At 48.8% G+C, this 21,931-nt stretch overlaps 1 protein-coding gene across 1 annotated transcript in view; it reads left to right on the forward strand.

The window, feature by feature from the left end:
• Window positions 1-21,931, forward strand: part of TCF25 (transcription factor 25) — a 30,148-nt gene that overhangs the window by 1,910 nt on the left and 6,307 nt on the right. The window contains exons 2-12 of the mRNA XM_001488412.7: window positions 10,278-10,442; window positions 11,436-11,510; window positions 12,246-12,364; window positions 12,952-13,017; window positions 15,699-15,781; window positions 16,954-17,084; window positions 17,539-17,638; window positions 18,464-18,557; window positions 19,695-19,787; window positions 19,907-20,012; window positions 21,636-21,795. Coding sequence (XP_001488462.5) covers window positions 10,278-10,442; window positions 11,436-11,510; window positions 12,246-12,364; window positions 12,952-13,017; window positions 15,699-15,781; window positions 16,954-17,084; window positions 17,539-17,638; window positions 18,464-18,557; window positions 19,695-19,787; window positions 19,907-20,012; window positions 21,636-21,795 — 1,192 coding nt within the window. The remainder of the gene's footprint in view (window positions 1-10,277; window positions 10,443-11,435; window positions 11,511-12,245; window positions 12,365-12,951; window positions 13,018-15,698; window positions 15,782-16,953; window positions 17,085-17,538; window positions 17,639-18,463; window positions 18,558-19,694; window positions 19,788-19,906; window positions 20,013-21,635; window positions 21,796-21,931) is intronic.

A 21,931-nucleotide genomic window follows, 5' to 3' on the forward strand; every position in this document is an offset into this window, starting at 1 on the left:
CACAGTCTGGGAAGGAGGTCCTATTGTGCCCTTTGTACAAATGAGCTAGTACATGACACCTACACTGTAAGTTGTGGCTTTCTGACTTAAAACATGTACTCTTAACCCTGCCATGATACTTGTCTCTGAGGCGAACTTGATGTTTCTGCTGAGGAAGATGGGAGGATAGTGGACAGGGGCAGGGTGTTTGGGAGGGATGGAAAAATGGCAGGTGCTTGTGTGTGTGGATGGAGAACAAGGGTGCTGCTGTGAGCCTCTCCGTGACGTCAGTCAGGTCAGAGGGCCCCGAGGGCTGCAGGGCCCAGAGCGTTGCTGTCGGTGTATTCCTTCTGCTTTCTGACAGGATGTTGATATCGCCAGCTCAGACCTCCTTCCTGCTCTCTGGTTCATACCGCCAGCTCAGCGTCTGTCTCCCCTTAGATGTCTCACAGACATCTCGAACTCAGTGTGTCCAAACATTAACTGCCCTTCCGCTCCTTCAGCCTTCCTTGTCTCTGCTGAGGGCTCTCCATCCTTCCCGCAGCCTGGAAGGCGTCTCCGATTTTCTCTCACACACCACGTGCAAACCATTGGGAAGGCCGGTGGTGGCTCCAGGTGCAGCCCCTTGAGCGTGACCGTTGCCTTTGGTCTGGATAGTCACCGTCCTCCTACCCAGTCCCACTTTTGCCCCAGTTGCTCTGCAGTCTGTCTGAGCTCAGGGGCTGCAGTGGTCCTGTTAGGCACACGTCTGATCTCAGCCCTGCTTGCCTCACCACCCCCAGTCAGCCCTGTCAGCTCCCCCACCTCATCTCTTTCTCGTCTTGCTCTCTCTGCTTCAGCCACACTGATCTCCCTGTGCCATCCCCTCTGCCTGAAACACCTTGTATTCAGATGTCACGTGGTTCCCTCTCCTCCCTCAGGCTTTGCTCGTGTGTCACCTTCTCAGTCTTGCCTACACTTCTCACTTGATTTAAAATTACAGTCACTCTTGTATTCCCATCCCCTTTCTTCTACTCTTTCTCCTTTTCCCTGGTAATTATCACAAAAGATACCGTACACATTACCTGTGTGTTCCTTTTGTTTTGTGTTGCTTGTCTCCTACTGTTGGAGTGTAAGTTTTGTGAGGACAGAGACTTTGCTGTTCCCTGACGTGTGCTCATCACCCAGAGCAAGTCTGGCATGCAGTAGGTATGCAGAACAGTGACTGCAGGAGTCAGCATTTCCTCTAAGACCGGCAGTTACTGTCTCCAGCCAGAGTGTGTGTCCACAGGCTTTGGAGTCAGAATGACCTGGGTTTGAATCCTGGCTCCACTTCTTTGTAGCTGTGAGAACCTGGACAAGATACCTAACATAAACTTCAGTTTCCCTGTTTCTTGGGGATGATCCTATTTACCTCATGGAGTTGTCATGAGGAGTAAATGAACTAACTTGTGCAACCTTTAGTCCATGCTGAGCACATGATCCGCACCCAGTAAACGTCGATGTTAACAATGTTGAAAACCAAGGGAAGGGTGCAGTGGCACTTACGTGGAGACACGTCACCCTAAGCGGTTGCTGGGGCCAGCGATGCTCTCCTGGGAAGGGGGAAGCCGAGCAAGAAGACACCCTCCTCTGTCACTCTGTGGCTTTGGCTGTCCTTGTTGCTGGCTCTTGGGTGAGTTTCTTTGACCTTAGATTAGAAATAATCATTCCTCTTTCATTCAGAGTGGATTTAAACATCAACTTTATGGAAGTATAATTTGCATATAAATGCACCTGTTATAAGTATATAGTCTGAGTTCTGCAGCATAACATACTGCGCAGCCATTAAAGATGATGTTGTAGAGTAGAACTTCTTAGTATTTCTTGGTCCAAAGACCACTTTGACAATCTGATAAAAATCACATAAACACACTTTTAAAAGCTATCAGGATTTATTCTATAGCATTAAAAAGTTTTGCCTCTGAGTAAGGAAGATCAGTCTTTTACAGAGAATTATGTGTGTATGTCTCTCTGCTTTTATGTACAGTATAGTGGCCATTCCCTGAAAGTAACTGAAATAAATCTAAATTGTGCAATCAAATAAAAAACAAACTTCTTCCAAAATAAGTTTCAGTGATGAGGCTGCTGTTGTTTGACTGAAATAAGGACTTGAAATTGTTCAGTGATCTTTGACTTGCCAACACATGTGTCATCATTATCTTTGATATCCCGTTGATTTTGATCCTTAGTTTTAATGACAGCAAGAGCAAAACCCCAGATTCACATTCACAAACACGTTTAATAACAGATGGTATTAGAACTATGTATTTTGTTTACTGGTCAAGGATTACCATAATTTTCTAAAATTCTTCAGGTCAAAAATCAAATTACAGGGGCCTGGCCCAGTGGCACAGCGGTTAAGTTCGCACGTTCTGCTTCTCGGTGGCCCGGAGTTCACTGGTTCAGATCCTGGGTGCAGACATGGCACCGCTTGGCAACAGGCATGCTATGTAGGTGTCCCATGTATAAAGTAGAGGAAGATGGGCATGGATGTTAGCTCAGGGCCAGTCTTCCTCAGCAAAAAGAGGAGGATTGGCAGTAGTTAGCTCAGGGCTAATTTTCCTCAAAAAAAAAAAAATCACATTGCTTCATTTCTTTTGTCCTCAAGTCTGTGAGATTATCTTCAGCAAAGTTGCCATCATTAATGCTTCTTTGATCAAGGAAAGAATTATGAATCCATATTCTAATTGTGATGTTAAATGAACAGTGAAAAAAAAATGTCTGCTGTGTTTCCAGACATCTGCCGGTTTCTGCTTACAAATAGGTGAAGTTTTGTCATTCTTGACTGCAGACTGGAGAAGCACTTCCTTCAGTGATGTGAAGTTTTAATGGCTTCCCTCTTTCAATGGGAAAAATAACTCCTTTTTTCTCCTTTTTTCAGCAGCACTTTTAGTGGTGCCCATGGGGCCCTAAACTGAAAAGCTTATTTTTAGAGAGCTAAAAACAATCTCTAAATAAACCAAGCAGTGGATGAATAAAAACAAAAGTAAGATTTCTACTTCTAGCCATGGTAGAATAATTGGTACTAGAATAGCCTTCTGGCCATGAACAATATAAAACTGAGCTAGAGATATAAAGTAACAGTTTTCAGATATTAGGCAAGAGGTGCTGAGGTCTGTGACCCTGAGGGAAGAGGAACATGGTGAGCCCGCTGACCTGGCCTTCTCCCTGGAGGCACTTTTCAGAGAGCAGCACAGGGAGGACAGCACAAGAGAACATGGTGGTGGCACTGAACTGAGGAGGCAGATTCGACTTTGGGTCCACTGAGGAGCTGGAGTTCCCAGGCTGGGGTGCTGTGGAGAACGAGTTCCAGAAATCTGCTTCCAGTCTTCAGCTCAGTACTCAGCTGTGTTGGGCAAAAAACAACCAGAGGGGAAAGGACAGCTCCCAAGACCATGAGATTAACTGGGACAGGAGCTCACAGGGTCTGGGAGACTCCTGACCAGCCAGAATGAAAGGGCCTCACTGGGAAGCCTGGGGTCCAGTAGAGGCTCCAGAAAGGCTGCTCCTTAGGAGAGGACGAAAGTCACTCTGCAATAAAGAATGCTCTAGACCTGTATTAAGAAAGCTTAGAAATAAAGTTTGAAGGGATGGTGCTAATATGTAAATAAATTGACTGCCTGCCTGAATGAATTTTAGCATTCTATTAAGGAAAGGGACACAGTCCAGTCACTCAGCAGTGTAGCACACGGTGAGAAATCACCAGGCACTCGAAGGACCAGGAAAATGTGACTCATAACCACCTGGAAATGACAGATGGTAAATTAGATGCAAACCTAAGATAGCATATAGATGTATTCAAGGACTTAAAGAAAATTGTGAACGTAATGAGGGAAAACAAGGAATTCCAATAGAGAAATGGAAGCTATAAAAAGAGCAAATTCTGGAACTAAAAAATACAATATCTGAAATGAATAATTGACTTGATTGTCTTAATAGCAGATTAGACACTAGAGAAGAAAAGATCAGTGGTCTTGAAGTTAGGGCAAAGAAACGATCACAACTAACCAGAAACAGGAAAAGATTGTCTCAGTACCTGTAGGACAGTATCAAACAGTCTAATGTGTCTGTAATTGGAGTAGCAGAACAAGAGAAGAGAGACAGGGGCTGGCCCCGTGGCCGAGTGGTTAAGTTCACATACTCCACTGCAGGCGGCCCAGTGTTTCGTTGCTTCAAATCCTGGGCGCGGACATGGCACTGCTCATAAAACCACGCTGAGGCAGCATCCCACATGCCACAACTAGAAGGACCCACAACGAAGAATATACAACTGTGTACCAGGGGGCTTTGGGGAGAAAAAAGGAAAAAATAAAATCTTTAAAAAAAAAGAGAGAGAGAGAAGAGAGACAAGTGAAGAAGAAATAATTGATGAAATGGTAGAAAAATTCCCAAACATCATATAAAATAAAACCCCAAGGATTCAAGAAGTTTAATAAACCCCAAGCAGGATAAACATAAAGGAAACCATGACAAAGTAAATCATAAATTGCTGAAAACCAGTGGTGAAGAAAAATTATAAAAGTAGCTGGAGAAAAGAGGCACATTATCTACAGGAAAACAGTAAGAATAGTTACTGACTTCTCATCAGATACAGGGCAAGGCAGAAGACAGAGCAGCATCTTTAAAGTGCTAGAAGGAAAACTTAATTTGGCATTCTATATCCAGTGAAACATTTTCCAAAAACTGAATCAAGAAGAAATAGAGGGGCTGGCCCCATGGCCAAGTGGTTAAGTTCGTGCACTCCACTGTGGCGGCCCAGGGTTTCGCTAGTTTGGATCCTGGGAGCGGACATGGCATTGCTTGTCAGGCCACGTTAAGGCAGCATCACACATGCCACAACTAGAAGGACCTGTAACTAAGATATACAACTATGTACTGGGGGGATTTGGGGAAATAAAGCAGAAAAAAAAAAAAAAAAGAAAAAATAGAGAATCTGAATAGACCATTCACCAGTAAAGAGATTGAAACAGTAATCAAAAACCTCCCAAAAAACAAAATTTCAGGATCAAGTGGCTTCTCTGGAGAATTCTACCGAACATTCAAAGAAGATTTGATATGTATGCTTCCCAAACTATTCCAAAAAGCTGAACAAGACAAAATGCTTCCAAACTCATTCTATGAGGCCAACATTATCTTGATACCAAAACCAGACAAGGACAACACAAAGAAGGAAAATTATAGGTCAATATCGCTGATGAACATAGATGCAAAAATCCTCAACAAAATATTGGCAAATCAAATACAGCAGTACATTAAAAAGATCACACGCCATGATCAAGTGGGATTTATACCAGGGATGCAGGGGTGGTTCAGCATCCACAAATCAATTAATGTGATACACCACGTTAACAAAATGAGGAATAAAAATGTCATGATCATCTCAATAGATGCAGAGAAAGCATCTGACAAAAGCCAACATCCATTTTTATGATAAAAATTCTCAATTGAATGGGTATAGAAGGAAAGTACCTCAACATAAAAAGGCCATATATGACACACCCACAGCCAGCATCATACTTAAGGGTGAAAAACTGAAAGCCATCCCTCTGAGAGGAGGAAGAAGACGAGGGTGCCCACTCTTGCCACTCTTATTCAAAATAGTACTGGTATTTTTTTATTTCTCCTTTGATATCTTCATTGATCCAATGGTTGTCCAGTAGCATGTTGTTTGGTCTCCACATATATGTGACTTTCCCAGCCTTTTTCTTGTAGTTGATTTCTAGTTTCATAGCATTGTGATCTGAAAAGATCCTTGATATGATATCAATCATCATAAATTTATTGAGGCTTACCTTGTTTCTCAGCATATGATCTATCTTTGCGAATGTTCCATGTGCACTTGAGAAGAATGTATATTCTGCTGTTTTTGGATGGAATGTTTATATGTTAAGTCCATCTGGTCTAGTATGTCACTTAAGGCCACTGTTTCCTTGTACTTTCTGTCTGGATGATCTATCCATTGATGTGAGTCGGGTGTTAAGGTCCCCTACTATTCTTGTGTTGCTGTCACTTTCTTCCTTTAGCTATGTTAATAGTTGCTTTATATCCTTTGGTGCTCCTGTGTTAGGTGCATATATACTCATAAGTGTTATGTCCTCTTGGTGGAATGTCCCTTTTATCATTATATACTGCTCCTCTTTGTCTCTGATTGTCTTTTTTCTCTTGAAGTCTGCTTTGTCTGATGTAAGTATGACAACACCTGCTTTTGTTTGTTTGCCTTTTGCTTGGAGTATCATCTTCCATCTCTTCCCTCTGATCTTCTGTTTGTCTTTAGAACTGAGATGTGTTTCCTGGAGGCAGCATATTGTTTAGTCTTGTTTTTTAATCTATCCAGCCACTCTTTGTCTTTTGATTGGAGAATTCCGTCTGTTTACATTTAGAGTGATTATTGACAGATGGGAGCTTAATGTTTCCATTTTATATTTTGTTTTCCAGTTGTTCTGTGTTTCCATTGTTTCTTCTCCTTTGTATTTTTTTTTTTTTTTTTGGAAGATTAGCCTGAGCTAACATCTGCCACCAATGCTCATCTTTGGGCTGAGGAAGACTGGCCCTGAGCTAACATCCGTGCCCATCTTCCTCCACTTTATATGTGGGACGCCTGCTACAGCATGGCTTGCCAAGCAGTGCCATGTCCGCACCCGGGATCTGAACTGGCAAACCCTGGGCTGCCGAAGCAGAATGTGCACACTTAACCACTGCGCCACTGGGCCGGCCCCCTCCCTTGTATTTCTGACTGCCATTTCAGTTTGCTGGTTTTCTGTCAGGGTTTTCTCAGTTTTCTCTTTATTTAGGATTTGTGACTCTGCTCTGATTTTTTTTTTTTAAGATTGGCACCTGAGCTAACAAGGGTTGTCATTTTTTTTTTTCCTGCTTTTTCCTCTCCAAATGCCCCCAGTACGTGGTCGTATATTTCAGTTGTGGGTCCTTTTCGTTGTAGCATGTGGGATGCCACCTCAGTGTGGCCTGATGAGCAGGGCCATGTCTGCACCCAGGATCCGAACCAGCGAAACCCCGCACTGCTGAAATGGAGCGTGTGAACTTAACCACTTGGCTACCGGGCCAGCTCCCTCTGACTTTTTGTTTAGTGGTTAACATGAAGTATGTATAAAAGATCTCATGGGGTTGGTCTGGTGGTGTAGTGGCCAAGTTCACTTGATCAGCTGCAGTGGTCCAGGGTTTGCAGGTTCAGATCCTAGCCACTGACCTATACACCACTCATCAGGCCATGCTGTGGCCGTGTTCCACATATAAAATGGAGGAAGATTGGCATGAATGTTAGCTCAGGGCCAATATTCTTCAGCAAAAAGAGGAAGATTGGCAACAGATGTTAGCTCAAGGCCAGTCTTCCTCATACACACACAAAAAACTCTCAAAGATGAGATAGTTCATTTTCTGATAGCCTCTTATCTCTCTTAGCCTAAGCAGGTTCCATCCCATTCCTCTTCCCTTTCTGAGTTATCATTGTTACAAATTGTTCTTTTCTGTGTTGTGAGTTTGTGACTAAATTAACGTGTTTATAGTTATTTTTGATGCTTTCCCTCCCTTTGTCTTTTGTGTTATAATTAAGTGTTTACTAACCTATTCTGATATAAAGCTGCAATTTTCTGATTCTATTTATTTCATTGCTAAAGGTTTTTTAAACCTTTGCTTTTTAGATTCAGATGGGAGGGCTCCTTTCAATGTTTCTTGTAAGGCAGACCTAGTGGTGATGAAGTCCCTCAGCTTTTGTTTATCTGAGAAAGCTTTTACTTCCCCATCATATCTGAAGTATAGTTCCCCTTGATAGAGTATTCTTGGCTGGAAGTTTCTGTCTTTCAGTATTTTGAATATATCATTCTGCTCTCTTCTAGCCTGCAAGGTTTCTGCTGAGAAATCTGCTGCAAGCCTGATGGGGGTTCCCCTGTAGGTTATTATCTTCTGCCTTGCTGCCTTTAATATCTGTCATTGACTTTTGGCAGTTTTAATGGTATACGCCTTGGAGAAGGTCTTTTTGCATTGATGTAATTAGGGGTTCTACTGGCCCCTGTACTTGTAAGTCCAGTTCCTTCCCCAGTTTGGGAAGTTCTCAGCTATTATTTGTTTGAACAAGCTCTCTGCTCCTTTCTCCCTTTCTTCTCCCTCTGGAAAACTTATAATCCTTATGTTGCTTTTCCTAAGTAAGTCGAATATTTCTGGAAGAATTTCTTCATTTTTTAAAAATCTTAGTTCTCCTTCATTCTCCACCTGAAGCATTTCTATATTTCTTTCCTCTAAATCACTAATTCTATCCTCCATAACATCAGGTCTATATTTCATGGATTCTAGATTGCTTTTTATCTCATTAATTGTGTTCTTCATCTCCACCATTTGTTTTTTTTTAGAGTTTCAATCTCTTTGGTGAAGAATTCCTTCTGCTAATTAATTTTACTCCTGCGCTCATTGAACTGTCTTTCTGAGTCTTCTTGTAACTCGCTGAGTTTCTTTATGGCAAGTACTTTGAATTCTCTGTCATTTACACTGTGAATTTCTGTGATGTCAGGATTGGTTTCTGGAGACTTGTCATTTTCCTTCTGCTCTGAAGTGTTAATACAGTTCTTCATGGTGTTTGGTTAAAGTGATCCTTTGCTGGGGCATTTCTGGTAGTGTTAGGTCACATATTCCACCTGCCACTGCTCGGGGGGCAGGAGCTGTTTTCTGATCCTGTCCTGTCTGCTGGAAGTTGTGCTGGTAGGCATTCTCTGTGTTTGTGCACTGGCCACAGCTGCTTAGCAGGTCATGCACACACATGCAGGTGGGGCCTCTGTGCTCTGCCACTGGGTCACTCTGGTGCGGGACCAGTGCACTCAGCAGGAGACCAGCTGAGCTAGTGCACTAGGTGGGCGGGTGGGGGGGTGCTTTCTGTCATGCATGGGCCAGCTCTGTGCTTGAGGGAGGCTCAGCAGAGCTGCTATGCTTGGTGGGGGCAGCTTCATGGGGCTGAGCTGCACCACTCGGTGGGGAGCGTGCCCATGGCCAGGGCTGCTGCAACACTGAGTGCTCTTGCAGGCTGGGCTACAACTCCAAAAGTGTTCAAGTGGGCCGGGCTGCCCCCACCTCCTCTTATAGTCCCACTGGCCGCTGTTTGAGGACTCAGGACCTAGATCATTATCACTGGGGAAGGGGAGGGGTGCACTCACCTAGTTTCACTGAGTCTTGGGGATCCAGCCCACCTATCTTCAGATGCACGGCTGCAAGGATCTCTTGGACGTCCTGTTGTGCTGTGCATCCAATCCTCTGCTGGTTAATGAATGGTCCATGCAGTTGTAACTTAGAGGGGAGAGACAAGGGAACAATTTACTCTGCCAAGATGCCTATGTCTGACCATGTAGCTTTGTTTATTTATTTTTGGAAGTCTATTTGTTTACTTATTTTGGATCTTTATTTATTTTTGTACCATGTTGGGTCCATCAAGTCTGGTTTATGAAGCATGGTTGTTATTGTTCCATGTTGGTCTCTTTTATTTGTTTATGCACTTATGAGCTGAAGGGCCAGCTGGTACCCACCTCTGCTCCTCCCTACCCCCCTGCCCCCATGTCTCCTCCAGGTGTGAGCATGTGCAAGTCTGTGTTTAGTGTGTATGAGCATGTTTAGTGTGTGAATGAGCATGTACAAGTCTGTGAGTGTTTAGTGTGAGTTTAGTGTGTGAGTCTTCTGGGACTCTCCCTTCAGCACTGTGTTCCTAAGATTCATCTGTGTTGTGTGTATGAATGTGGTTCATTCCTTTTCACTACTATATAAGGTTCCGTTGTGTGGGTTATTATTTTTATTATTACCTTTATTATGAGGAACCTGTTTGTAGATAGGTTTGTTCTCAGGTGCCTTCTTTTCCTCCAGTTTCTTCTCCTGTCTGCTACCATAGAGCTGAGCCAGAGTCCACAGTAGGGGGAAAGAACATTAATGCACTGGCTGAACATGTGTGTTTACAAATCTTTTCCCTAAGGGGGTACTCGGTAACTGGGGATAAGTTGTAGTGTTCGGAGATTCTTCATTATGTCGCTCAAAGACAGAGATGCCATATGGCCACACGGCGCCCATCACCCTCTGAAGTGCATTGACTGAAGTCGCCCTGAAGATGAGCACTGTGACACTGCTAGCACCACAGACCTTTGTGCTCCTTCCCTCTGTGACCTCGGAGTGACCTTGAGCATGCCCATCGCCTCCATTCTGCTCTCCATTCTCACACGCATTTCGGTGTTGCCACTTAATCAGTGACTAGGATGCACATGAATGACCCTGTGCTCTTCCATCTGTTTTTCCAGATCAACATCGAGGACCTCGAGGAGGGACCTGTGGTGAACGGGGAGAGGTCTGATTGTCTGCTCACAGACGCTGTGGTGTCAAGGAACAAAAGGAGGTCCCCGAGTGGAAGCACAGAAACCAAGAGAGATGGAGAAGCAGCTGACAGGGCAGCGCTCCCCGAGCAGGTGTGGGGCTGTGTGGTGACAAGGAGGGGCCAAGCCACACACACTCTCTCCTGTCATTTTCTGGGTTCCATTTTGCCAGTTGCCCAGTTTCTCCCAAATTTTCTTGGAGGCCCACATCAGATTTGCATGAAATCCTCAAGACTCACGGTGGCCATGGAGGGAGCCACATTCAGGGTCCCCCAGACAAGCTTCCCTGGCTCGAGAGGTGGTTCCCAAGTCTTGAGAGAGTCTGCTCTGGCTCAGCGGGGTGTGTGTTCCCTGTGATGGTGCATCTGAGCTCGGGTGGGTGGACCGAGGCCCTGGGGGACAAGCTTCCAGGAAACATATGGGTCAGGTTGGTGTTGGGGCGTGGCCGCAGTGCACCACGGCACAGGAGAGGGCCCCTCAGGACTCACTTATTCAACAAGTCCTTATTGTGAGCCTCCTGGGCTCTGGAGACGAGTCTTCGCCCTCCAGGGATCTCTGGTCGAGGGGGTGACACAGGCGTGGAGACCTGACTGGGCTTGGGGTGGTGGGGGCTTCCCTGAGGAGCCTCCACACTGATGGAAGGAGGTGGCCTGGTAAAGGCACGAGAGGGGTGAAGGCAGAGGGCCTGCAGGGGCGGGGGACTGTGGTGCAGAGCCCCGTCTGTGGGGTGGCTGTGTGGCGGGGAGGGTGATTGCTGAGGTGGAGGATGAAAGCAGAGGGCAGACGGGCAAGTGGTCAGAACCCTGGGAGCCATGTCGTGAGGTCGGGGGAGCCCTGAGGTAGTCAGGAGGGGGTGAGAGAGGCTGCCTGGACAGCAGACCTGAGCACGACAGGGCAGAGCAGAGGGGAGGAGCCGCAGGAGGGGCATGTTGTTGGAGAGAAGTGGGTGCATTCCCAGGAGGTCCAGAAAGGGAAGACGGATGCCAGGCCACGTCCTCATGCCCGTCTGCAGCTTGCTGCTCTAGTTCTCAGGGTTTCAGAGTGTATCATCTCTTTCCATTGATTAAAATGTGCTTCTTTTGTTAGTCTAATATAAGTGGCAAACTCCGAAAGAAGAAAAAGAAACAGAAAAGTAAGAAAAACGCTACGGGAGAAACTTCGGTATGTGGGTCTGGCTGATTTCCTCTCAGTTCTCTTCCGGCTGTTTTTCGAAGGCAGTTCATTTTTATTTGATATCTTGATTCCTTTCCTTAGGAGGATAACTAACTCAGGGGTCAGGGAAAACAAAAACGAAAAATTACTAAATCAAATTTTGCCCCTGTGTCTGTTCCCTTCTTCCTGGAGGGTCAGAGCCCCTCTGGGCTTGCCGTTTCCCAGCAAACTGTCGGAAATGACGCTCTTTGGACGGCGCGGTCCCTCCTCGTTCCGCTGCCCCTGTGCGCTGACCTTTTAGTGCTGACGGCCTCATTTGGGAGTGAGATGTAAAGCTCTCTCAGGTGCAGCCTGTCATCAGAAAACATACTTCCGTTATTGCCCCGGTCCTCTGCAGGAGAGTCTCTTCTCCTGAAAAGAGGTTGTAACTTGGTTGCCGTTCACAGTTCGCAGCTCAGTTACCTGAGGAGGCGAGCACACCTGTAAGATGAGGTGTGTGGGCTTGTGATTCAGTAGTTCAAGGGTCCCTCTGGCTCTGTGATTCTGTCTGTTGTAGCCTTCCTCTATGAAGCATCTTCCTTTTTACTAATGGTAGGTGCAGTCCACGGTGTTTGGATTATACTGTCTTTCAGGAACTAAACATAATATAATACTTGTTCATCGTAAAAATAAGCCATTTGTTATTGTTATAACATTTAAAATAAAGTCAGTGTGGTGATTAATGTGTTGTTTTTGGGCTTTTAGGAGAATGGGCTGGAAGATATCGACCGGATCTTAGAGAGGATTGAGGACAGCAGTGGTTTGAACCGCCCGGGCCCGCCTCCCCTGAGCTCGAAGAAGCACGTCCTGTATGTGGAGCACAGGTACCTCTGTCCCCGCCTGCCTGTCACTGCGGAGACTCCGTGGCAAGGGAGAACGTTATTATAAAGAAGAAGAAGAAAGAAACGCACTATCTGTATTTAAAAGTGCCAGGAATTTCTTATCAAACATATAGGAAATAGAAGAGAGGAGAAAGAAAGCAGGGAAATTCCTCCCTATTTCTAGGACCTTACGCTAAGCTTTATATATCTGGGAACGCTCTTAAACTGTGTTAAAGTAAGATGCCGTCCGAGGATAAACTCCATCTCTTGTTCTTGTAGATGCTTAATGAAACCCTGTCCCTACCACAGAGATTGTTGGCAGCATTAAGAAAGAAAAGGCCCTCTTTTTCCTAAGTCAGTGAAGACGTCTTGATCTAGTCTCTGGCCTTTGGCTGCTCAGCCTCAGCCTGAAGAGCGTTGGCGCCTCAGCCCCGGGTCGGGGGATTTGAAAGAAAGCAGGCCTGCAAGCTGTCTTTCAGGCCACCATAGCTGTTCTCCCTGCTGGGTTTTTATGTCACTTTCTAACATTTCCAGAATCTTTGGAAAAGAACTCAATTTCATTTTTCCTTGTAAAATTTTCACTTCTCTAGACACTTGAATCCAGACACAGAACTGAAAAGGTATTTTGGTGCTCGAGCTGTCCTGGGGGAACAGAGGTAAGGTCAACTCCAGCTTTTCTCAGTTGAAGGGGGCGGGGCGTTCTCCGAGTCAGCTGAGAGCCCTGGGGAGGACACAGGAGACGCTGAGGAGGCCGGTTCTGAGGGCTCCGGAAGGGGCCCCGGGGACAAGTGGCTGATTAACCTTGTCCCTGGCCATCGGGCTCCGTCCCTTACACTGCCTTCCCTAGTATGTGTGTCGTAGTTTTACTAAGATTCTGAAAGCCCTTGAATTTTTAGTTTTTAGCCCTGAAATCTTAATTTTTGCTCCTCAGTCAGCAGCAAGACTAACATGGAGTTTAGGTTCTGAGAGAAGTTTGATCTCTGTTAATTAGTAGTCCCTAGTGCTTGGCACCTGCTAGACATGATGGGAAATGCTGAGTGTGAGGGTCTGTTTCTGGGACTTTCTGTGGGAGCTTTCGCACCAGCCAAAGATTTGTCTTTTCAAGTACATGTTCGTTGTGATTACAGAACTAAATGCTTATACAATTCTGACAGTTCAGAACTGTCTCCTTTGGCCCCCAAAGAGGATGTTACAGGCAGTTTGCTGTGTCTGCCCAGGGCCTCTGCGCACACGTCCTGTGTGCTGGTCTCACGGCCTGGTTTGCACAGCTGAGTTCTGAGCAGTGTTTTCCACAGCCTGGTGTCCCGGGGAGGGCCCTCCCTGGAGCCAGTGTAGCTTGTGTGTGGGCTGCAGTCCTCTGCCTCTGCACGGGCATTTCTAGTGAAATCTCCCAGGAATGGGTGTTCCCATGATGAGTTAGTGGTGTTCACTGCCTTACACCCACCCACCGTCGCGGCCCTTCTTCCTCCTGTGAGCTACACGAGGTATGGGAGGTTTGAAAGTCGGTCATGATGTGTAGATGGGAAGTCCTGATGCTTGACCCCTGTCTGATTGTGAAGAAGGCTGGGGAAATTTCACCAGTTATTGGCTCACTTCCCTTGTATTTCTTGTTTGCTCTTATTTTGCTTTTATTTTTGTGTTTTGCCAATTCTTGATATTTTTGCCTGTTCTTATTTCTGTGCAAATTATGGTTATTAATAGTAATTAGTTAATAGTAATTACATTTATTGTTTTTATGGTGCTACTGTACTGATGTGTTTCTTTAAAAGTTTGTCTTACCAAAGGGCCTCCTTGAGCAGCTGTGGTTCCCTCCCTCCTCATTCTGCTCCTCGGAGACTGACTCACCTGCCTCTGATTGTCATCTTCTCTGGTCTCAGAATCTCCAGATCACACGTGCACTACTCTTTCTTGGGCTCTCACATCTGGACCCTCTCTGCTAGCATCCTCCTCTGACGGGCCTGGCTCGCTCACCTCCCTCTGTCCCACTTCCACTGCTCTGCTGGTGTCTGCTCAGCCCTCGGTGCTGGCCCCCCTGGGCAGTTCAGGCACCTCAGTCCAGTCTGTTCTGTACGGACAGCACACTGCAGGGCTGGGCCAGGGGATGCCATAGACAGGGACGGTTCCAAGCATCCAATGACTTCTCCTTTTTCCCTCTACCAATTGACCAGAATCACCCCACATTTTAGTTTCCTTCAGATTTTGACTGTGCTCTCCTTATACAGTTGGTTTTTCTCCTGCAGTTTTGACTTTCTTTTTTTAAAGATTGTATTTTTCCTTTTTCTACCCAAAGCCCCCCAGTAGTTGTATATATTTGTTTTAGTTGTGGGTCCTTCTAGTTGTGGCATGTGGGATGCCACCTCAGCATGGCTTGATGAGCGGTGCCTTGTCTGTGCCCAGGATCTGAACCAGTGAAACCCTGGGCCGCCAAAGCAGAGCGCGTGAACGTAACCAGTCGGCCATGGGCCTGGCCCCAGTTTTGACTTTCTTTTTGGGAGAGAAACATGCTTTTTATCCTGTTATGACACAATCCAGTTTCTTGCTCTTTTTTTTTCTTAATGAAATAGTTCGGATTATGGAGAAATTATAGAGAGTAATATACACAGCTCTACATGCCCATCACTCACGTAGGAAGCAGAGTGTCACTGATAGAGCAGGACCCTCCGTATGACCACGACTTGGGGTGGGCCTGGCTCCTGCAGCAGTGACCCCCAGACAGCAGAGCCTTGGGCCCGGGGTGGGGGTGCATCCATGCCGCTGTCTGCAGGGACCCAGGCTCCCTCCCCTGCCTGCTTGTGCCCCTCTGTCCAGCTGCCCTTCTTCCAGCAGTGTGTCGACGTTGGTGCACTGAGGCCCTCCCCCAGTTCTCTCCATTGTCACCACTTTTCCCTTTTCACACCCTGTTGATGTGTTGGTGCAGCCTCAGGAGAGGGGAGGAGGTGAGAACCCACCTCAAGGCAGAGATGGCCCCTGTCCTCTGTGCTCAGCCGGTGCTGTGTGGTCCAGCCTGGGCCCCCACAGGAAGCCTGCTTGTTTGCTCTCATTCTTGTCTTTATTTTAGGTTTTCAACTTGTTTCTTTTACCTTTCCTGCCACTTTGCTGGACTGTGAGCATGCTGGCTTCCTTTTCTCTTTCTCTGGTTTTTCAGTTGTCTGGATTACAGTTTGCGGTTCTGTCTGGCAGTGCCTACGTTCCATTGTTAGCACTGCGTTCTGTCCTTGTCATGCCTGTGGACGTGCTGCTGCTCGACCCCTCTCCCTGCGCCGCTGTTTTGCTTCCACAGGCCTTGCAGAGGTCAGGCAGCGAAGGTAAAGCTGTGCCCGTGTCCTGTTCTCCCCAGGCCGCGGCAGAGACAACGTGTGTATCCCAAGTGTACGTGGCTGACGACCCCTAAGAGCACCTGGCCCCGGTACAGCAAGCCAGGTGAGGGGCTGCTGGGGCTGAAGGGGTTTGCGTGGTGGCCAAGGCCGGGCACTGTTGGGGTCCGTGTGTGTCAGGCCTGGCGCTTCTCTGTCTGTGCGAAGCGAGTGTGCAGGGCTGTGATTGAGTGCACTGGCATGGGGCTGGCGGAGAGACCCAGGTCTGGGCACACACCACCAACACCAGCTCATGTTTCCGACCACTGTGTTTTAATGCTGTGGGTACTGTACCATTGGAACCAATCAAGTTCGTTTTTAAAGTGTGATATTTTATACTTTGTTGCAAACTGGTAAGTACACATAATTTAAAGAAAAACAGCAACATTGCAGAAAGGCCTGGGGTGTGGAGTCAATGTCCTGTTGGGGTGATTGGCAGCATGGCGTGGAGGAGCATCTGAGAGCCCTCGGATCTGGGGCCCAGGGGTCCTGGGGGGCAGAGGGTGGGGGCAGGGATACTCACTGTGAGAGGCGCCATGAGCCCTTAGCCTCTGCCCACCACTGTGCCTGTGGGTTCTGCAGGAGCCTCGTGTACTCAGTAAGGACACAGAGGGCAAGCTCTGGTTCCTGGTGGGCATCTTTTGTCCCCGTTTTCCTTTGCCCACCTTCCTAGCAGAAGGCCCTGAGCACGAGCAGAGATGGAGGCTCACTGGCCGTGTGGTCCTGCGGGGCTTGGCTCTGGCGGGCCATCCGGAGGGTGAGTCAGGGCCGCCCAGCACACATACCTGTTTCACGAAGGCACTGCAGGGAGGCGAGTTTGTGAGGTCATCAGAAGAAACTGGACTCCATACACCCAAAGTCAGGCATGAGGAGCAGAGAGACGGTGCCTAGTCATGGGTTATAAGTCACTGTCACCTTGGAGGCCTGGCTGTGGCTCCTGCGCTGTCTCCATGCCCACCTAGATAAGCTAGCAGGGGGCTGTGCCTGTCCTCGTCTCTGTTGTCCTGGGGCATCAGTGCTCCATCCACGCTCCTCTGGTGAGAAACATCTATAAAGGACAAGACTAGACAGGATGCAGTGCCGGTGCAGACTGAGCCATGGGCAGTCAGCCCGGGGTGTCCTGGGACCACTCTCCAAGGGCTGGAGCAAAGGCTCTGACGTGGTGACTCGAGTTACGTGCGCACAGAGGGTCCTCGCCAAGAACGCTGCGAGCTAGGGCCTGACAGGCACTCCCCCTAGGTCTGTCGATGCGGCTGCTGGAGTCCAGGAAAGGCCTCTCCTCCTTTGCATTTGAGCACAGCGAGGAGTACCAGCAGACACAGCACAAGTTCCTGGCTGCTGTGGAGTCCATGGAGCCCAACAACATCGTGGTGCGTGTGTCCCCACGGGAGGGGCTTGCCCAGCCTGCGTCCTCTTTACTAGCCGGGCTCCCCAGGCCTGGGTCCCAACCTTTGCTCACTCTGGCCAAAAGCAGCTTATCCTCTTGGCTCCTCTGACCCCCAGTGTACACTGGGTCACAAGGGTCATGGTCCAGGGCAAGGTGATTCTGAGTGCTCCCCATTGTCTTCCGTGTGGGGAACGGGGTTTGTTTCATGGGTGAGAGTGCGAGTCAAGGTGGAGATGCCTGGGCATGCAGAGTCCCGAGCTCCACTTCACATCAGGCCAGCACCCTGTGAGCTGGGGGTGTCGTGAATGTTACCTCTAGTGGTAGTTTCCCCACCCGAGGTTTGAATGCCTGAAGGGCATGCCCAGGGCCTGCCGCCTTCCCCGATGTGTCCCAGGGAGGTCCTGCCGACAGCCCTCTCGGCTCTCTTCCTCACGTAGGTTCTGCTCCAGACGAGCCCCTATCATGTCGACTCGCTCCTGCAGCTCAGTGACGCTTGCCGGTTTCAGGAGGACCAGGAGATGGCTCGAGACCTTGTAGGTAAGAGACTGAGAGACACCCTGCCCTGCTGTTTCCACAAGCCAGTTGTCCCTTCAGTCAAAGAGCATCTCAGAAGCTGACATCACAGGTGCTGTTTTATAAGGTAACAGGGCTGCAAATGGGTTTGCCAGGATATTTTTTCAATAACAGCTTTATTGAGATATAATTTACGTACCATAAAATTCTCCTGTTTAAAGTGTACAATTCATTGAGTTTTAGTATGTGCCAGACTTCTACAGCCTCCTCACCCCTGATTCTAGATCATCACTTACGAAAGAAACCCTGACCCATCAGCTGTCATCTCCCTACCCCAAACCCTGGCAACCGCCAGTCTGCCTCTCTCTCTGGATGCTTCTGTTCTGGACATTTCCTGTAACTGGAGTCATGTACACCTGTCTCTGGCTTCTTCCATTTACCATAATGTCTTCAAGGTCCCATGTGTGACAAGGATGTCAGCACTTCATTCATTTAACAGTTGTGTGAATGGACCACGTTCTCTTCATCCACCGGCATTTGAGGGACGCTTGGGTTCTTTCCATGTTTCTGCTTTTGTGAATTAACTGCTGTGGGCGTGCGCATTTGGGTTTTGTGAGGACGTGTGTTTGCATTTCTTTGGCTCAGACCCTGGTGTTGCCAGGTTGTATCTCTGTGGTTGAAGTAAGCGCACAGTGGCGCCACTGATCCCAAGGTCACGTCCGTGCCCTGCCACTTTCCAAAATCCTAGTTCCATGACTCCTTCCTTCCAGAGCTTCCCTTGTTGCGAGGCGCGGGGGCAGGGCTGCCGTCACTGCGCAGTGGTGACACCTGCCCTGGTGTCTGCCGCAGAGAGAGCACTATACAGCATGGAGTGCGCATTCCACCCCTTGTTCAGCCTCACCAGTGGGACCTGCCGGCTGGACTACCGCAGACCCGAGAACAGGTGAGCCAACAGCCCCGGGGGTTCACGGACACTCATGCTCACTGCTCTTTCTCTTGTAAGTCTGCCGAAGCTGTCATGGGTGACATGAGTGCTAGTGGGTGCAGTGGGGGCAAGTGGCACGGGATGTCCACAAGGGGTCCCACTGGCAGCTCGGACCATAGTGTCTTGCTTTGTTGAAAGCTTGAATGCAGGAATGCTGGGCTGAAGGACAGATGGACAGATTGGGCTGGTCTGGTGTTGGCGCGGCCACGTCACCATGATGGGGTCTAACAGTGTGTTTCCTGACCCTCTTCACCTGCACTGAGCAGGCGTACATGTGACACGCTCTTCTCGCAGATCTTCTTCCACCTTGAAGCCCCTGCTCTGGCCTTGGCCCTCATCAGCTCAGGCCTGCACGGCGCAGCAGCCTCCCTGCTGACGGCGCCCACTGGCCTCCTGCCCTTGATGTGGTCTTTAGGGCCCTGGTGGGGTGGCTGTGCCCTCTGTCCCAGCTACCCTGTGTCCTCCTGTGTCTCCAGCTCTCCTAGGTCTTCTCCACTGTGGGATATTTCCCCTGCCCTGGAGGCCATCCTGGGTCCCAGGGCATGCCAGCCCCCACTGCCCAGTGTCCTAGGTCTGCACAGTGTCCTGGGTCTGCACTGTGTCATGGGTCTGAATTTTCTCTACTGGTTGTGTTTGTGTTAGTTTTGTCTCCCTAATTCTTAGTTCTTGAGACGGGTTATAAAATATTACTGTTTCCAGGCATTAATAGGGCAGTTGGCTGTTGATAAAAATAACAGTCCACCAGGACGATTTAAGTCACAAGACTTTATGCATCCAGCCACAGTGCTGCTGGCAGCTGTTGAAATTTGTGGATAAAGAGAGATCATAATTACAGCAAGTGATTTTAACTCTTTTTGCTTAAATGGTAAATAGTAAAAAACAAGAAGATAAAGGTTTCAATTAACAAATTAGGTTGGTTTTCTATACGTGGACACACATGTAACTGCAAACAACAAGCAGAGCGTCGCCTTCTCTGCAGACACAGGCACATTCACAGTGATTGGAGGGTGGACACCGTGCTGGATGGGCTCCCGGGCGGCGTGGCCTTACCGCCGTGCTGTTGCTCTGACTCACGAGGAACTGTCTTGGATCTAGGAGCTTCTACCTGGCCCTCTACAAGCAGATGAGCTTCCTGGAGAAGCGCGGCTGCCCACGCACGGCACTGGAGTACTGCAAGCTCATCCTGAGGTGAGTGTCCTGGCCACTGCGCCGCTCACTCAGGGGCTGCGGCCTGCGGACATCTGCCCCGGCCCACTCTGGGTTTTGTCTCCCTCTGCCCTCCTTGGTCACCATGCTGCCTCTGGAAGCCTTGAACCCGACGAGGACCCCCTGTGCATGCTGCTGCTCATTGACCACCTGGCCCTGCGGGCACGGAACTACGAGTACCTGATCCGCCTCTTCCAGGAGTGGGAGGTAGGTCTGGGCGTGGGCTGTCCCACAGGGGCCACGTCTCTCCTGCCTGTCTTTGTCCAGAGTCCCTCCCATGCACTGCAGGGATGGCTCTGCGATACCATGGCGAGGGCCAGGGCAGACTGTAAGTGCCCTCTTTTGTCTCCCTTCCCCTCTGCGTACACATGCGTGGAAAGACTGCTGTGAGGTGGGGGGGCCCTGTGGGGCTCGCACAGACTGTCCCGTTGGAAGGCCGATGATGCTAGAGAGCACGTGTTGGGTTCACGTGTAAATGTGCGCTGGAGTCCCAGAGCCACTCCCCATCAGGGCCCGACACCAGGACGCTTTGGTTCCCCTGCCACAGGTGCTCATCGGGCCTGAGACTGGGCACGAGAAGGGGCGTCGGTGGTCTCGTTGGTGACTCTCAGAGTGATTATGTGTAGAAGTGGTGCCTTGTTAGGGATGCTGGGTGAAATGCAATGTATCAGCATCTGTTTCACCTGTCTGTAATGCGGCTGTCAGAGCTGTGAGCTGACAGGCGCACTCTCATCGTGTGCCTGTTGGACGGCGCCGTCTCGGAGGACACACAGACCCTGCTCGGGCCACTCTCACAGGGGGCAGGTGGTGGAAAAGCAGGTGACAACATTTTATTTTATTTTTTCCTTCTTCTTCTCCCCAAAGCCACCTAGTACGTAGTTGTGTATTCTAGCTGTCGGTCCTTCTGGTTGTGCTCTGTGGCACGTCACCTCAGTGTGGCCTGATGAACGGTGCCATGTCCACGCCCAGGATCTGCACCAGCGAAACCCTGGGCCGCTGAAGTGGAGCGCATGAACTTAACCACTCGGCTGCAGGGCCAGCCCCTTTTTTCTTTATTTCTATGCTTGAATTTTTTCACAGCACATGTTTGTGAATAATTGAAAAATAACTATGTAAACCTTTGACTTCTATATCATTCGGCATGGCTGCCCAAGGAGTCCCGCCTCTGGGGTCTAGTTTACAGAAGTTCCTGGAGCTCACAAAGACGCAGCTGCAGGGAGCCCCCCACAGCCCTGCAGGCTGCAGAGGAATGTTTGTGACAGTTTCTAAGCTTCCAAAACTCTATGGAGACTGTGATGGGTTGACTAGAGAAAGTGTTGTTCTTCATGTGTGTCTGTATGTACACATGTGTATACACTTGTAGAGAAAGGCAAGAGAATGCAGGGCAGTGTGAGCAGACTTCCCTGGGCGGTGGAGTCGAGGCTACGCTCCTCGGTGTGGGTGGATTCATACCCTCTGCGCTCCGTGCACAGAGGGAGTGCTGCCTGCCTGCTTCTAAAGCTGAGCCATCAATGGGGGTCCGTCTGTCCCTCACCTTTCGCATCCACTGCCTGTTTCTCCCTCCGCCACCTCCCGGGTCCCTTCGCCAGCTGCTGCAGCTTCACTCAGCCAGCTAGGCTGGTCCCCACACCTTCGAGTCCTGCTGTTTGTTTTTTCTACACAGAGAAAACCTCCCCGGATGTAAAATTGAGTGATCTTTAAACTGTGTAAGAGATGCCTGCAAATCACTGTGCTTGTCAGGGGTTCATCGAGCGACATCAGAGCGTCTGAGCTTCACATCATTTCCTCTGCCACCTTGAAGCCCCAGCCTTTGTTTCTCACCCATTGTAGGCTCATCGGAACCTGTCCCAGCTCCCCAATTTTGCCTTCTCGGTGCCATTGGCGTATTTCCTGCTGAGTCAGCAAGCGGACCTTCCTGAGCAGGAGCTCAGCTCTGCGAGGGAAAAGGCCTCTCTCCTGATCCGACAGGCGCTCACCATGTTCCCCGGAGGTGGGTGTGTCCTGCCAGCCCCCCAGCACACGCGCACACGTGTGTGCATGCGCATGGGTCCCAGCACACGCCCTTCACTTCCAGAAAGGTGCGTCCTCCAGCAGGGCCTTCAACCAGCTGCGCTTACAGTTTGAAA

This window comes from Equus caballus, chromosome 3 (assembly GCF_041296265.1).
Source record: "Equus caballus isolate H_3958 breed thoroughbred chromosome 3, TB-T2T, whole genome shotgun sequence".
Lineage (NCBI taxonomy): Eukaryota > Metazoa > Chordata > Mammalia > Perissodactyla > Equidae > Equus > Equus caballus.